The sequence below is a fragment of the Syngnathoides biaculeatus genome, chromosome 20 (genome assembly GCF_019802595.1).
Source record: "Syngnathoides biaculeatus isolate LvHL_M chromosome 20, ASM1980259v1, whole genome shotgun sequence".
Classification (NCBI taxonomy): domain Eukaryota; kingdom Metazoa; phylum Chordata; class Actinopteri; order Syngnathiformes; family Syngnathidae; genus Syngnathoides; species Syngnathoides biaculeatus.
In genome coordinates, this window is record NC_084659.1 from 15,889,258 (window position 1) to 15,906,672 (window position 17,415).

A 17,415-nucleotide genomic window follows, 5' to 3' on the forward strand; every position below is an offset into this window, starting at 1 on the left:
CTGCTTGGCGGTCACGCTCTTGTGAGAACTGAACTGGCAGGTGACGCGGCGCTCCTGCGTCTCCACATCGCTTCTTCCATTTCTGCCGAGGTATCGAAACATATTTACACGACCTACCTCGGACTATTTGGAACCACATGTTGCTTTTCAATTAGCCGTCGACCGCGTTTGGATTGTATGACCGTTTGACGAAACCCATTCCCTTTTCCGGAGCCAGGATTGTGCTCGGCTGTCTTTTATCAAGGCCCAGTTGTAAGAAAGCCACGGCTAGTCACAAGCGGTACAAAGTCCAGTTCTAGTCTGTCAATTTATCTGTGTAGTTTCCAACCTCCGCGAGAAGCCAGCACGGTTCACGGCGGCTCTGACGATCCATCAGTCTGCTATTGGACCCTCGTGTGCAGAAAACCAGCAGCCCACCAATCACCCCCAGGGGAACATAGTACCAGAATGGCGCTTCGGACCTGAGTCGTCCTCAGGGTCATCGCTAAAAGCATCAGTGCGGCAAACTGAGACCTCAGCCCTTCACTTCGTCTTTAGGGAGTTTGATTTTTATGCCGTCAAAAGAAATTCTTGAGGTCAAAACCCTGAAACCGGGGGAACCGTCCATGCCTGTGACGTATCTGCGCATGCTCCTCGAAGAAAGCTAAGAGGAATGTGTCGCTAAAACGGTCGTTTTCTCCCGCATGTCGCCTTCAAGTATTTGATGTACTGAGGAAATTGTGAAACCAATCAGTCGAACTAATCAGTGACATCGAGGACCAGCGAGCTCTGGACCCCGTGAAGACAAATTCTAAAACCGAGCCTCGCTTAAAGGAATACACCCGTCGCGAAATGTTGGAGTCCCGTCAGCTAGCACGACTGATTCCGAAGGCGGATTATGGACACGGCGACACATGGAAGGTCAGAACGAATCGGGCAAAAAAAAAGTCTGACCCTAACCCTAATTCTGAATAGCAGAAGCAGTGCAGTAACCTAACCCTAACCCTAATCCCGAATACTACGAAATGAAGAGAACCAATTAAGTGGAACAAATATTTCATTTTTGAAATATTGTTCAGTTCTTTTGATCCCAGTCTGACGGTCTTGCTGACTTGCACGCCACCGAACCTCTGCGGTCATGCGGGAAACTAACGCAGCATTTGCAGCCCTTGGAATTTTATCGACATATTTCCGCCCCTACTTATAGGTTGGGAGACCGAGAGTCCAATATTTCATGTCGAGCGTCACTTATTACGGGCCTATAAAATGGAAAGCGGCGGGCCAGATTTAGAAGAAAGGCCCTTTTCTCCGCTCTCCTTTTTTGGAAGTTTTTTGGGAAGCTCTTCCTTTCCCGCGTTGGTCTCCATTTTTTAATTGTTGCATCACTCTTTCTCCCACTCTCATTGTCCTCTCCCGTTTTATCTCCTCTTCTTCCCTCCCGATGTTACTCATCTCCAGTCCCCCTTTAGCCCGTGATCTCATGCTTCCATTTCAACCTCCGGCCCGTCTTTTTTTTTTTTTTCTTTTTTTTTTCGCGCTGTCTTTTACACACACACACGCCCACGTAACACCACTCCTTTCCTCTTCCTCTACTTCTTCTCCTCATCCTTTTCCTCTTGTTTCACCGCACTGCTGCCCTTCCACCTGTGCGATCCAGGAAAGGGCTGAGGAAATAACACCCATCCTCTGTGAATGACCCCGGCCGTTTGGAGCGCGTCCAAATGTGGTTTGGTTCGGTTCTGGCAGGAAGTGAACCCAAAAAAAAAAAAATTCATTTGGAAGTACAAGATGCCGGTCGTCATAACTACAGACTTTTATCACAATCAAACGATGCCTTTATACAATGTTGGGAAGATGACTTTGTAAATGACTGTCAAATTAAGATAACTCACTTGAATCGTTTTCACATTTTAGGTCCTTGTAGCATTTCAGACTAGTTATATGTGTATGACTTGTGAATAAGTCGATCAAGTCTAGCTGTAGGATGGCACAGGACCAGAAAGACACAGTCACAAGTGTCGGCTTTAGGAGGACGGTCGATATTGTCGCGACGATGAAAGCAGTTTGCGGTGGCCTTTTGTCGTTACACAAGCTTAACGTTGCTCTTTGCTTGCCTTTGTTGCTATGCGGCTGTAATTTAAGTAAACCATGTGTGTCGTGTGATGAATATTGACAAATGGAACCCATCCATGCATCTATTATCCACCGCTTTTCCGGGTCGGGTCGCCTCAGCAGGGATACCCAAACCGCCTTTCCCCGAGCCACTTCTTCCGGAGGGATCCCGAGGCGTTCCCAAGCCAGCCGAGAGAAATAGTCTCTCCACCGTGTCCTGGGTCGTCCTCAGGGTCTATTTCCGGCGGGACATGCCCGGAACACCTCACCAGGGAGGCGTACGGGAGGCCTCCGAATCAGATGCCCCAACCACTTCATCTGGCTCCTCTCAACGCGGAGGAGAAGTGGCTCAACACTGAGCCCCTCCCGGATGACCGAGCTTCTCACCCTATCTCTGAGGGAGAGGCCGGACACCCTGCGGAGGAAACTCATTTTGGCCATTTGAATCGTTTTCAGATTTTAAGTCCTTTTCGCGTTTGAGACTAGTCATATGTGTATGACTTGTTAATAAGTCGATCAAGTCTAGCTGTAAGATGGCACCCGAACAGAGACACCAAATCACAACAGTCGGCTTTAGGAAGATGGCTGATATTGTCGCGACGATGAAAGCAGTTTGCGATGGCCTTTTGTCGTACAAGCTTAACGTTGCTCTTTGCTCGCCTTTGTTGTACTATGCGGCTAAATTTTCAGTAAACCGTCCATGTCGTGTGATGAGTACTGACAAATGAAATCGTAAAAAAATAATTGCTTCCCAGCAGTATAGCGGATGATGAATTGTCGAAAATGGACCGATGTAAATATTTAAATATCGGTATCCGGGCCAAAACGTAATTGCGTATCAATTGCGTTTGTGTAATCCTGCTTACCAACAAACAAGCGGCGATGGAATCCAAACCTCCCCGGTGGAGGTAATGAATTCAACGAGGGGATTTAGGGGATTTCTATCAGAAAGTACGGCGGGCGATGGAGTCGGCAGCGCGGCTGCGGTTCTTTGGGCCGACACGAGGATAGGAAACGGTCCAGAGATTCCAGCGTGGGAATGGACCAACATTTTTTGACAGACCCAATCCCCATCCCCTCGCCGTCCCTCCCTTCTGCTCCACAACTGCTTGCGTTTTGTTTTGTTTTTTTTCCCCTCTTACCAAGTAGGGGTGAAAAAGTCTTATCTCCCGGGCCCCCCCAAGCCCCTCCCCAAATGGGTTTTGCTCGCATAACTGAGATGCTCTGCTGTAAGGAAAATATTTAGACATACTTGTGCCTAATAGGCGCTCTCGAGCTCGACGCCGTGTGTAACTTCGCCTGGCTGGACCGCGCTAAAAAACGCGAGGAAAGAAACAACACGATATGAGACATTCCTTTTCAGCACCCTGCTGTAAATCAAAATGTGATTTACATTTTTTTTCCCGTCGTTTCATGAACGGCGTCGGCTTGAACGTGTGACGCCGTGGAGGAAAGGGTGTCGCCCGCGATGAAATCAGTAGATTATTCCCCTTTTTCCGTTATGATCGCGTTCACCTCTAACCTTTTCTCATTTTTCATTTCTCTCCCGTTCTTTTCTTCTTCTTCTTCTCTCGTCGCCCTTCCAAGAGCCTCTGCGGCAGAATGCTGATGGAGTTTGGGGCCTAAGTAAGGGGAAAAAGGGATATTAAAGCGGGGCTTTCGTTGTGTGTGCGCAGTGATTGACAGGAATGCTAATTCAGCTTTTAGAAGTTTGTTCTCTTCTCCTACCGAGGAATCTTGAACCCTGGGATTGTCGCCGCCTGCCGCCAAGTACTCTTTCATTCCATTTTTAGCTGCTGCCTTCTTCTCTTTCTCATGACATTTGCTGCCATTTTTTTTTTCTGGGACAGAGCAGTCCTGCGGGAGTTCAACCAGTCATGTCATGTTTTTTTTTTTGTTTTTTTTTTTTTTTGTCATTTGTGTGTGTTGAGACGACATATACAAGTGGTATTTTGATTTTCTGTACTTCAAGGGGAACTAGAAGTGTATTGTGCTTAATTTAGGTGAAAGTGAAGTGAAGGGAGACCTTCTTGACCCACCCATGGATGAAAATCCGTGATGTAAACACCATAAATTAACAAATCTATTCAAATTCGACCCCTTCTCACACACGTCAAACACTTAAATGTATTAAAACGCACATCAAGTCATTAAAATCCACTTTTGAAAGTACAGTGAGGCCGAGGTTGTCAACCACAATCCGTTCCAGATAACGGTTCGAAAACCGAATCGATGTTTCCCATTACAATGATAGGAAAAAGAAATAATGCGTTCAAAGCCGAAAAAAAATTTGGCTTTCTAAAGCATTTTTTTTAGCTTTTCCTGATAATAAACTGCGTAGTAGAAATACATGTATAGTTTATATATTTTGTATAGTAAAATAATTGAAGAAATATATTAATTTTTTGGTGAAAATCTTTGCTTTAGTAGTAGAGTAAGTTGGCTGGGAGTGCATTGACGTATCTGTAGCGACTCAGTAACATGCACACATCGTATTCGGCTATCGACAGTTTTACGCAAAGCTTTCTGTTTGTCATTTCTGGGGTTTTTTTCGGGGGGCGTTCGAATAGACAACAAAACGTGTCGTGGGTTGGTCAACCGCTTGCACCGCGTGCGTTCTGTTATTTCCGGGTTTTTTCGGGAGGCGTTCGAATAGACAATAACAAAGCCTGTTGTTGGTGGGTCAGAAGCTTGCGCCGCGTGCATTGTTATTTCCGGGTTTGTTCGGCAGCATGGGAATTCACAACAAAGCATGTCGTGGGTCAGCTGGTCTGGCCGTGCGCAATATCTTATTTCCAGGTTTTGTTGGGGGTGTTCGAGTACGAAATTTCGTTCGAAAACTGAAGCAAACAAATTTGGAAATTGTCGTTCGAAAACGAGGATGTTCGAAAACCGAGGCTTTACTGTCTTTCACAAGACCTCTCACTCTCTTGCTCAAACCATACTCAAAAGAGGTTGCGCGTGCTTGCTTCAAGCTGTCACTCCTGGATGAAGTTGATTGTAAAACTAAAGAGAAAATTTGAAATCAAACGTCAAAATATTAATACTAATATTATTTGACGAGATTCATTCATTGACGACTACATCAATTATGCAAAGGAGTAATAGGAAATATCATGTTATAGTAATTTGAACGCTTAAGACAACTGCGACCTCAACACACAAACAGCATATAATAATTCACAGAGGCATACTCTATGATTATCAATACGTGGTACTACAATGAAGGCATACCGAATCGTCCTTTATCTGAGCCGCGCATCCTCACAAGGGTCACGGCAAAGATGAAGCCTATCCAAGCTAGCTTTGGGCAAAAGGCCTGAACTGGTCGCCAGTCGGTCGCAGGGCAGATATCAACCCCACCACTGAGTGGGAACCGATCGCACGCTGCCCACACCAAAGTCAAGCATGTGTACCACTACACCATCAGCGACTCTTCATACCGAATCATTTTTCGGAAAATGATATCTAGATATAACGAGGGAACACTGTACTGTAATGTGAGCCGATACTATTTCCTTGTAGAAGGTTAATCATCGCCCGGCTGACGTGAGGGTCACGCTTGGTGTCAACGGACTCATCTGCTCTGTTTTGACAACATTCCTCCTCACGAGGGAAAGAGACGGGGAGCGAAGGATGAGGATGGGAAGCTGTCGGCGACGAGCTCCGAAAGCTCGCACCAAACCCAAAGCGTCCGGCGGGCGCCTCACCACACGCGTCGCAATTAACTTGTAGCGGCACGCTCGGCTGCCCGAGCTCAAAGGCCCTCGCGTGATGTCAGGTAGCCGAGGGGAGCCGAGAGGTCAGGCGGACCGACGCAGATCAAGCGCGGGGCCCGCTTCGCGGATGTCAGCCGGCCGGAAAAACAGCACTTGACTGTCGAATGCGTCGGGATGTTGAGCGTGTGTGAGATCTTCCGTCGGAGGGGGAATGTGTCAACACTGAACCCTTCACCCACTTCTTCTTCTTTGTTTTCTGTCTGTTTCCGCAATAAAAGAAATGTCAGGATTACATTTGGGTTAGGCCGCCGGCAAAGTCTTCACTGTGGGTGTGAATTGTTTGGGGTGGGGGAGGGTGTTTGTGTCACGTGAAATATGTGCCTTGACTCGGGAGGAAGTCCGGGTCCTGGTCCTGGTCTCTTCACCGCTCGGTCTTCCTCTGCCAGGTTGTTAAGGAACGACGACGACGAGGAGGAGGCGGCCCGGGAGAGGAGGCGCCGGGCCCGCCAGGAGAGGCTGAGGGCCAGGGAGAACGAAGACCCCGCCGGGCAGCCCGACACTCAGGTCACGACCAACTGCCACAGGTGACAAGAGTACTCCAGTGGTACAAAAACATAGCTAAGAAGCTATCAGTCACATAATCCCGTGCAGCCACTGAGGTTGGACCTCATCTATAAATAATCAAATGGAGTCTCACTCATGCGAGGAAGACTTGACAGACTAAAGGATGCGCTCAGTACGTTCCCGACCCACCCGCAATAGGTGCAATCTGCAATAGAGAAAACAATACCAAAAATCTATCATTTTTTTTTTTCCTCATGCACAATTTAATTTAAACGTATTAAAACACACTCTTGGGTCTTGTCAGTCTTTCGCTTTCCCCAAATAGAGGCAAGGCGTGCTTGCCTCTAGCCGCTTGTTACCGTCAGTTGAGTTTACTGTAAACTACTGAGAGGACTAGCCGGCACAATGTCACCTGTTTGCATCACAGCATTGACATCAAGTTGATCTCAGACAAGTTTTATTTGATTAGCGGTTTTAGCTGGACGTTATCGGCGAAGGCTACCGTAGCGGGCATCTTAGCCCCGGCCAGCCGTTATGCTCATTTTCCTCAAAAGATATAACGGACGCTTGAGCGAGCGCTGCTACCTTAGAGAAAAGAGACGTTCATCCTTTCCGTTCTTCAATCCAACGTTTGCGCTTCAGATTTATTTTCGACACGACCCGTCGTTTTATTTTCAAGCGTTTCTGCGGCGAGGGCCCGTGAGCGGAGCCACATTGTCGGCATTTGGCAACGACGGACAGGTCCAGACCACAGAAATGTCTGCTCCTGCCTCTCAGGGCTTTGATTTCTTTTTTTCCTGTGTGTGGACTCGTACTTTTTCAAAGGCCTTTATTCGTTTTCAAAGGTGTTATTTGAGGTGCTAGAGCGAGGGGCGGACATAGCAATATTTAACATCTTCTGCGAGACCCCACACATGACAGGACAAGCCCGTGCTTACCAAGCCCTTATCGTGTACGTTGTACTCAACGCGGCACTCAACACGCATAAAAATACCTCCACGGACAATCGTGAGTCTCTTCCTGCAAAACCCATTTCAGCTGTGGAAACGAGATTAGCCTGCGAGGAGCAGCGTAGAACATCGAGGCTGATGGAAAATACAAAGAAAACAGTAGTCGAAAGACAAAATGCCGCCCGTGTCAACCGCGGGCGTCAGGATAGCTCGATTATCGGTGCGTTCGTCGCTGCATATTTAAACGCTAAAAATGGTGAGGAAGTGACGCTTTTGTGGTTTGCTATCTAACAGGAAGCATCTTTCCTTTTTGTCCTTTTCATTTCCCCGGTAACATCGTGACTTGGGCGAGCCCCGCATTTATCGCGGCGAATAAATGTGTTCCAGACGTACAAAAGCTGAAACGCTGCGAGATCGAGATAAAATGGAAATAGTTTGAAACTTTAAAATACTTTTGAAGCAAAGTCGCCTGATGTCACTCACGCTGGCAGCTCTCTCCAAAGAGGCGACGCGTGTTTGCTTCAAACTGTTTATATGTCTCGAAGTTAAAATTGAACTCTTAAAGGGGAAATCCAGGGGCTTGCATGAAAAATGTATCCAATTGCTCATTTAATATCTACTCTATATTGACAATGTGATGTTAAATCCTCTCTCATTTAATAGAAGATTTTTATCAACTATTACAAATTTTCAGGGGGGCTGCCATTTTCATGGGTCACATGACCTACGTGGGCGGATGTGACGTGTAACGTGCCGTTCCAAACACTCGATTAGATGGGACACCATTTATGACCAGCGCCGATTTCTCGGCTTTATCCTTATCTGATGAAGAAATAGCAGTATCGGTTGATTGGGAAGACGGAGGAATACTTCCATACAGATTTGAACCTGTTGCGATAAATAATGTTGAATATTCGGATGGTTCTTCGGGCGGAATGACGCAGAGTCTGACTACTCGGAGGCCTACGCGCGACATAGATGCGCAAACAAAAGCCACTTGAGCTCCGGGCCGGCAGCCGCAGATGGTTCTTCGGAGGGGAATGACGCGGAGTCTGGTGAGTGAGCTCCGGCGGCGGGTCGCGAGCCGAGCTTCGGCGTCCGGGGAGGCCATTAGCCAAGCCTTGGTGTCCGGGGAGACAGTTAGCCGAGCTTTGGCGTCCAGGGAGGCCGTTAGCTGAGCTTCGGTGGCTGTCAAGGCCATTAGCCGGGGAGGGCCCCCGAAGCCCGACTAACGACCTCCACGGCCGCCGAAGCCCGGCTAACGGCCTCCACGGCCGCTGAATCCCGACTAACGACCTCCACGGTCGCCGAATCCCGGCTAACGGCCTCCACGGCCGCCGAATCCCGGCTAACGGCCTCCACGGCCGCCGAATCCTGGCTAACGGCCTCCACGGCCGCCGAAGCCCGGCTAACGGCCTCCACGGATGCCAAAGCTTGGCTAACGACCTCCACGGATGCCGAAACTCGCCTAATGGCCTTCGCCGCTCGGCTCGAGGCCCGCTGCCGTAGCTCGCTCATCAGACTCCGTGTCATTCTGCCGGAAGAACTATCCGAATATTCAACATTATTTACAGCCACAGGTTCAAATCTGTATGGAAGTATTCCTCCGTCTTCCCGATCAACCGATACTGCGATTTCTTCATCAGATGAAGATAAATCTGAGAAATCACCGCTGGGCATAATGTAATTGAGCATTTGGAACGGCAGGTTACACATCACATCCGCCCACGTAGGTCATGTGACTCACGAAAATGGCAGCGCCCCCGAAAAATAAATCTTCCCAAAAACTATTAAATGAGAGAGCATTTAACATCACATTTTCAAAATAGACTACATATTACATGACCTATTGGATACACTGTTCATGCAAACCACTGGATTTCCCGTTTTAAATTGACACGTGCTGTAAATATGAAATTTTTCATATTTAAACATCACAGAATTTCCCGAAAGAATTTAATTCCATGCAAAGGCGGGCTAATGTAAATTAGCATTTGAATAAGTGCTACAGAGCAATATAGACAAGAGAGCATCAAGCAATGCTCAAGGGCATTGTTTGTATTTCCTCTGGAGTTTAGTTGGGCACCTTCTCTGCTGCTTATGCTCACTCTTAAACACGCCGCATCCCTTCCAGTAGACGTCACTGCTCGTCAGGATGTTACGGCACAGCAGTGAAGACTGTCGCGGTCTCGTCCTCCCGCCTCAATTTGTGTATTTTGTCTCCCGACAGCATGACAGAAAGCGCCCCGGCCGCTAACTCTTTCGGCGGCGATGAAGAGGACCAGGCGCTGCTGGACCGCATGGCCAAACGCGAGGAGCGCAGGCAGCGCCGCCTGAAGGAGGCGCTGGAGCGGCAGCAGCAGTCGGACGAGACGGAGGGCTACGACGGCGGCAGCGCCGACAAGAGCAAGACGGAGGAAGAGGAGGAGGAGCAGAGGCCTTCCTCCTGGCGCCAGGAGAAAACGTACAGCTCGCGGAGAGAAGAGAAGGAGGTGGAGTTGGCCAGAGAGGAAGAGGAAGCTCCTCCCGAGGAGGAGAAAGTGATGGAGGACAAGCCGAGCAGATCCTACTTCGGAGAAGAGGTGAGTCACCTGCCGATTCGGGCACCAATCAGGGGAAGGGGGCGGTCTTATCCTAATATGGGCGAAGCGGAAACAGACTGGGTCAAACAGAAGTAACTGTCGGAGGAGCATTTTTTTGAACACTCGCATGACAAAATCTAAGCATTTATCAAAATAGGAAATGGACACTTTTACAGCAAGTCCACGTTAGCGAGTCACTGGAGACCTTTAAACGATCCCTGTGAAGGTTTGACGTAGATCACCCCCCCCCCCCCCCATCACACCCTCACCCCCCACCACCACCCACCTTTTTGTACAAAAGTTCTATTTGTTAGTCGGTACGTGGATTTTCTCTCAAGGTGGGTGGGTCCGGAACGTTTTCCAGCAATAAACTGGGGTTTTACTGTATTACAAGTCGTTCAGCGCCGTAGCAAAAACTGGAAATTAGCCAGACGCGTGATGTGACTGACTGTGTGGTCCGCTCCGCTGAAACGTGAGCCCGCCGTGTGGGTCTGAGGTTCCTGCTAAGCTTCACAGAGCGGTGACTGCTGTAAATAATACATACATATAATAACCTCAATTAAATGACGCTGACTTTTGCTCCAAATGCTTTCATTTTTACGTGCGCTGGGCATTTCATTAATATGCTAATATGATGTTTATAAAGGTTACTGCAGCCGCACTCATTACAGCCGATATCGCTCGCAATGCGATGTTGTGTGTCACTCCGCGACCGACCCGGCGAATGTTTTGTGTGCGTGTCGGTGCAGCTGAGCGAGCGAGGCCGTGGCAGGGAGGAGCTGAGGAAGCAGAACGGAGGCCTGCATGATGAGGAGGAGGAGGAGGAAGAGCAAGCAGAGGAGGAGGAGGAGGAAGTAGAGGCCATTCCCAAGCAGCACAGGCAACCCGAATGGACGTTCAGGTATGCGCACGTGACGTCACCTCACCCATATAAATATAACGCGTCGTGGGTCAGCTGGTCTGACATGCATGCAATGTGTTATTTCTGGGTTTTGTTGGGGGTGTTTGAGTACCGATTTTCGTTCCAAAATGGATTTGGGGACGTTGGAAAACCGAGGCTTTACCTGTATTCTTTCGCCAGACATCTCACTCTCGCTAAAGCCATACTCAAAAGAGGCTGCGCGTGCTTGCTTCAAGCTGTCGCTCCTGGATGAAGTTGATTGTAAAACTCAAGAGAAAAAATCAAATCAAACATCAAAACGGTAATAGGAACAATGAATGAGATTCATTCATTAATAAGTAATATTCCACGGACGTTGACCCCGTTAAAAGCCCACCTGATCATATTTACAAGAGATTTTTTTTTCAAGATTTTTAAAAATTCCATACAACAAAACACACAAAAATATCTTTTAAAAGTTTGTAGCGAATGTCATTGTTCAACCTGGGGGGAAAAAAAGCTATTGACACTGCGGAGAAATATGTGTGTAGAATAGTACCGGACATGTATGAGGGCAGCAGAACAGCGGTGAGATGTGCCGTAGGGGTGGCAGATGAATTGAAGCTGGAGGTGGGAGTGCATCAGGGATCCGCTCTGAGCCCCTTCCTGTTTGCTGTCGTAATGGATGGGGTGACAGATGAGGTTGGACTGGAATCCCAAATTCCATTCACAAAACACACAAAAATGTCTTTTAAAAGTTTGTAGCGAATGTCATTCTTCAACCTGGTGAAAAAAAAAAGCTATTGAAGCTGCGGAAAATATGTTGGACTAGTACTGGACACGTATGAGGGCAGCAGAACAGCAGTAAGATGTCCCGTAGGGGTGGCAGAAGAATTGAAGCTGGAGGTGGGAGTGCATCAGGGATCCGCTCTGAGCCCCTTCCTGTTTGCTGTAGTAAGATGAGGTTAGACTGGACTCCCCTTGAGTGTGCTAAGAAGTGAAGAAACGGGTACAAGCTGGACGGAATAGTTTGCGGAAGGTGTCTGGTGTTCTATGTGACAGAAGAGTCTCTATTCGGATGAAGGGCAAAGTTTATAAAACTGTCATGAGGGCGGCCATGATGCACAGATTAGAGACGGCGGCAGTGAAGAGACGACAGGAAGTGGACCTGGAGGTGGCAGAAATGAAGATGGTGAGGTTCTCATCTTGGATAGGATTAGAAATGAGCTCCTTAGAGGGACAGCCAAAGTTGGATGTTTTCGAGACTCCTGTGGCGACCCCTAACGGGACAAGCCGAAAGGAAAAGAAGAAGATGAACCTCAATAAATGTCAAAATGGGAGGGAGCGTTTGGGGACAACGCCCTCTTTTATTCCGATGCAGTATTTATGATGATCTTGGAGATTAGCGCCTCACCTCACTGACCCTCATCTTTGGCACGGGCCCAAATATGTCTCTGGATTAAATATGCGTAACAGGCAAGCGGCCGCGTCGCACGGAACAACAACTGCGATGTTTAATACAGTGGGAAATGATGATGCCGAAAAAGCAGATAGCGCGGTGCATGATTAATGCACCGCGTATCGGTTGTGGGAAAGCGCTGCGGCAATATTCTCCGTAAAGGTCACTTCACCAGATGGCTAAAAGCACTGCCCCCCGAAACAATAAGACTTGTCGGTAAAGAACGCTTTCATCTGGAATAGCAGATGTTTGCCTTTGAAGGCATTATTTAACCATGCTAGTGTTGCCACGGGTATAAACAAAATAATTAAACGCATATTAAAATCAGATTTTAAGAACGTGAGACTGAAAAGCATCCTTGAGCCCAATATCCAAGATGAGCGGTAACGTTGAAATATTCAGATGGTACCCGATGTGAAATGTTTCGCCCCCCCCCCCCTCTCCGCAGCGGAACCGGCGCCCGCTCCCCCGAGCCACCGGCCGACGACGGGCAGGACGACGACGGCGACGCCCGCCTGGAGGCCGAGCGCAAACTGGAGGAGCTGAAGCGCCGCCGCGACGACGCCGAGAGCGAGGAGTTCGAGCGCATGCGGCAGAAGCAGCAGGACGCCGAGGCCCAGCTGGAGGAGCTGAAGAGGAAGAGAGAGGAGAGGAGGAAGGTCATGGAGGAGGAGGAGAGGCAAAAGAAGCAGGAGGAGGCCGAGAGGAAAGCCAGAGAGGAGGTAGAGTCCACCGCCCAATCCCATTGACGTCGCCCTTCCGTCGCTTAGTTCACGGGAAATTCCAGTGGTTTGCATTAACAATCTATCCAATACGACATGTAAAATGTAAATCCTCGTTCATTTAATAGTTTTGAGAAGATTTTTATCGACAATTATGAATTTTCGGGGCGCTGCAATTTTCGCAAGTCGCATGACCTCCGTGCGCGGATGTGACCCTGTCGCAACAAAGCCTCGATTACATGAGACACCATTTATGCCCAGCGCTGATTTCTGGGATTTAGAAATAGCAGTATGAGTTGATCGGCAAGACGGAGGAATAGTTCCATACACAGCCGTGAGCGGCTCGGCCTCTCGGTTGATCGGAAAGACTGAGGAATACTTCCAAACAGAGCAGTGAGCGGCTCGCCCGCTCGATTGATCGGGAAGACGGAGGAATACTTCCATATACAGCCGTGAGCAGCACAGCTCCGGGGCTCAGGAGAGCCGTGAGCTCGCTACCCGGTGAGCAAGCTCCAGGGCTCGGGGAGGGAGCTCACGCTCACGGCTGTGCCGCTCACAGCTGTGTATGGAAGTATTCCTCCGTCTTCCAGATCAACAGAGCGGCCGAGCCACTCACGGCTATGTATGGAAGTATTCCTCCGCCTTCCCAATCAACTGTTACTGCTATTTCTTCATCAGATGAGGATAAATCCGAAAAATCGGCGCGGGGCATAAATGGTGTCCCATGTAATCGAGCCTTTGTTGCGGCATGGTACACGTCAAATCCTCGCACGTAGGTCATGTGACTCTCAAAAATGTCAGCGCCCTTGAAAATTGCTAATTGTCGATTAAAAATCTTCTCAAAACATGATTAAATGAGAGATTTAACACCACATTGTATAAATAGAGTACATTTTACATGATCTATTGGATACACTGTTAATGCAAGCACTGAATTTCCCCCTTTAAGTTTCGAAATCTACTGGGAGACGTCGAGTCAGCAGATACGTTGATGGAGTCTCATCCGAGAGCGTTTTGTAAACGCATCATTTTGATAACTCGTTCTCATTATGTTTGACCGCAGTTCGTTATATTTCTTATTTAGTTTGATGTTCGCATCATTCAGCATTCCTTTGTGCTCTTCCGAATGAGATGTTACCCATTTCCCACCGTCGGTCTCCCACCGCCAGCTCAATGTCTTCCTCGTTAGCTCAACAATTTATTTTTCTCAGTCTTGGCTGTATGCGTACCCAGACCCCCCACCCCCCACCCCTTATTCTCTTCATCTTGTGTCATTTTAATGAGGCCTTTTGATTTGCAATTAAAAAGGGGCCCGGGGATAGACGAAGCCTAATTAAACGAGACAAGGCCGCTCGGAGACGGGCGACGCGCCGCCGAGCGCCGGCGCTTTCTAGGAGTCCGTGTACAAGCGGTCTGCGCGCTAATACTTTGAAAGGCCACTTCACAGTGTGTACTTCGTCTGTGGCCTGCCCTCACTGCACAGTTCGTTCCAGACTTCCAAACTGTTGTGTCATCACTTAATTAAAATCAAGACGTCAAACAAAAGAAACATTTTTTTTTTTTTTTGCTGGCGCGCTAACATGTGCAACTTCATTTCGGGAAAATTTGCCAGTTAAACGGCAAAGGTTAATGTGAAACTCCGAAGCTATTGGAAATTTCAACAAATATTACTTAAACACACAAGGGAGCAGCAACACAAAAGAAGAATATGCAAGGAACAATAGCAATTACCGGCATTTAATATTGGACCTACTCTGGTTGTTTTTCTTGGAAGAATCACCCCGCATCTCTTTCGGTAGACCTCGGCGAACCGCAGCTACAAACCGTGGCTTGCCCGCAAGGGCGCAAAACAGAACAGAAAAATGTTTTTGCCGCAAATAAGATGTGCGTTGCTCAGGAGGAAAAGCGGAAGATGAAGGAGGAGATCGAGAGGAGGAGAGCGGAGGCGGCCGAGAAGAGGCAGAAGGTGGAGGACCCGACGGAGGGCGAAGGAAAACCCTTCAAGTGCGTCAGCCCTCGCGGGTCTTCGCTCAAGGTCAGTCGGCGTCCACCCCCCGTTTTGAGTCCGTACGCTCACATCCCGCCACTCCTTTGGGTTTTTACTCATCAGATCCCAGACGCAGTTTTATTTAGTCGTCACATTGACCGTAGATACAATAATAGTAGTTTTCTGAGATCACGCATAAGGCTATTCAACTTGTCATTTGTCTAGTCGAGAGACTTGCTAAGTGGCCCACTGAGGATCGAAGTAGTAGTGAGGAACAAAAGTTATTTAGTTTGTCTCCAGGGATCCGCAAAAGTTTTACGTTGAAGCTACAAATCGCCACGACCAGAACACGGGGTTGGAACCAAATGCGCGACTCGGGAGACGTAGACGTTTCTATTCAGTCCAGTGTCGGAGATCAGGCAGGCAGTCAGTCAACGGGAGCAGCAGTAATAAGGTCAGGCGTAAGAGGCAGGTCAGTGGGCAGGCAGGAGTCGGTACACAGGAGATCAGGAACTGAATCACAAGAGTCCGGGAACGAGGTATAGGGCAAAGATCAGACCGTACGAGGAGTCTGAGTTCTATCTGTCGTAATTACGGGGAATGAGGCGCAGGTGTCGGCCTCACTGATTGCTGCAGGTGTGTGCTGTGTTAGGGACCGGCAAAGCCAGGACAGGACCCGCAGGACCTTGACACAAATGGACATTCATAAACATGCATTTGTTTGTTAGCTAAGGAACCGAAAGAAGCTAAGCTAACGTGCACAAGGTCAGCCAAACGTTTCCTGGCAGGTCGACTGTTACAGAGCCACGACTCCAAATAATACTAATACCATCCATACTCTAAATAATGTATCTTTTGTTCATCTATCTATGCTAGTGATGTATAGTGACAGGAAGAACAACTAAATCCACTTCTTTAAAACACCGTGTGCATAAAGGTTAGGAACACGCTCTAGAATCCACTAATGTAGGTGTAACAAAAACACTGTTTACCTTTAAAGGGTTAGTACATGTTATCAGTTTTTAAACGGCAGGAGTCTGGATTGGCAACGTAGCGTCGCAGGGGCACGAGAAGCGCCCGGCGACAGGGACGCGGGAAGGCGATCCGGGTTAGCGCCGTTCGCATGGCCGCGGGTGCTAAAAAAATGCGTCGGAGAATGGGGAATTTCCTGTCAGGGAGTATTTCGGGAACTCCCACATTGGTCCCTGGCCCCATCGCGAGGCAAAGAGAACGCGACGGACCCTTCGAGCGCAAATTTGTGCCCCTTGAGTTATTATTTTTTCTGTGCGGACGAGTTCTTTCTGAGCCTGGTGCCGTGTATCATAAACAATCATTTGCGATTCCCACAGGCAGCAATGTGGGGAAATGCTTGCTGTTTTTTTTCTGTGTGTGTGTGTGTGTGTGTGTCATAGCATTGGTGCAGTTAGCAGACTTTGGTCATAAAGTGTTTTTCAGGAACATTAACCAGATATAACGTTATTTACTTTGTGATAATTGAGGGCAAAACCACGCAGCGATTCCCTTTTGGGTATTTGGCGTTGTCAGTTTTGAGGGATTGGAATATTTCAAAATGACTTCCTCTTTCCAGATCGGAGAGCGGACCGAGTTCCTCAACAAGTCAGCCCAGAAAAGGTAAAGCAAAACACCCGAGATCCAATGAATGAGTTTTTATTTGCGCGGTCCATTTTTGCCGTTAAATTGAACTCATTCTTTTCATCCTGCCCCCACGATACAACAGCACAGTAAAAACGTCCCCTTCTCCCGTGGTGTCCAAGATCGACAACAGGCTGGAGCAGTACACCTCGGCCGCTCAGGTGACATTTTGAAATCCATAAAACTTTTTTTTTTTTTTTTTTTAAACGATAAACGACCGTTTGTCATTGGATCGTCCGGTCATCGGTGACTTCTAACGGACTTGAACTGAGCGAAGACACTTTGCCGGTGTCAAGTGTCGTAGTGTTTGAGAATGTTTTGTAAGGACAAGAACGTGAACCCGGCCCCTATATTAAACACAACCTCGCATTTAGTCGGTCTTGCTGACTCTTCCCCTGGTGGATTAAAACGAGGGGACCCTCCACATTAATCCACCGGCCGCCGTGGGCAATTACTCGACTTATCGAACATCTTATTTAATGAGGGGCACGCTTCCAATGTAGCATATTTTAATTGTCTGCGTTTGTCTGGAGTGTTTTTTTTACACTGGGTATTGGTTTTATTTTTGTTGTCGACAAAAGCGTGTAAAAAGCATATGTCTGATCCGTGGTATTGACAATACGCATCGGAAGATTCCAATCCAAGGATATAGGAATCCATTTTGTATATATGCTAACAGTAAACTCTGTCTTTTCTGTAAAAGTCACACTTTTTCATGTGGTAAACAATGTAAAGTTAATCATTAGCATCGGGCACAGTTGTCGACACGGGTCCTAGATTAGGTGAGCTGAGACTGGACTGGACAATG

The 17,415-nt window shown here is 48.0% G+C and overlaps 1 protein-coding gene across 4 annotated transcripts in view; it reads left to right on the top strand.

Annotated features, from left to right (window-relative positions):
* Window positions 1-17,415, top strand: part of LOC133493488 (non-muscle caldesmon-like) — a 51,061-nt gene that overhangs the window by 27,393 nt on the left and 6,253 nt on the right. For all 4 annotated transcript variants that reach the window (XR_009793008.1, XM_061806899.1, XM_061806898.1 and 1 more), the window contains 7 exons: window positions 6,257-6,394; window positions 9,555-9,906; window positions 10,656-10,807; window positions 12,694-12,967; window positions 14,865-15,002; window positions 16,543-16,586; window positions 16,693-16,768. Coding sequence is in view for 3 of the 4 variants with exons in the window: in XM_061806899.1 (XP_061662883.1) it covers window positions 6,257-6,394; window positions 9,555-9,906; window positions 10,656-10,807; window positions 12,694-12,967; window positions 14,865-15,002; window positions 16,543-16,586; window positions 16,693-16,768 (1,174 nt within the window). In the remaining variant the exon portion in view is untranslated. The remainder of the gene's footprint in view (window positions 1-6,256; window positions 6,395-9,554; window positions 9,907-10,655; window positions 10,808-12,693; window positions 12,968-14,864; window positions 15,003-16,542; window positions 16,587-16,692; window positions 16,769-17,415) is intronic.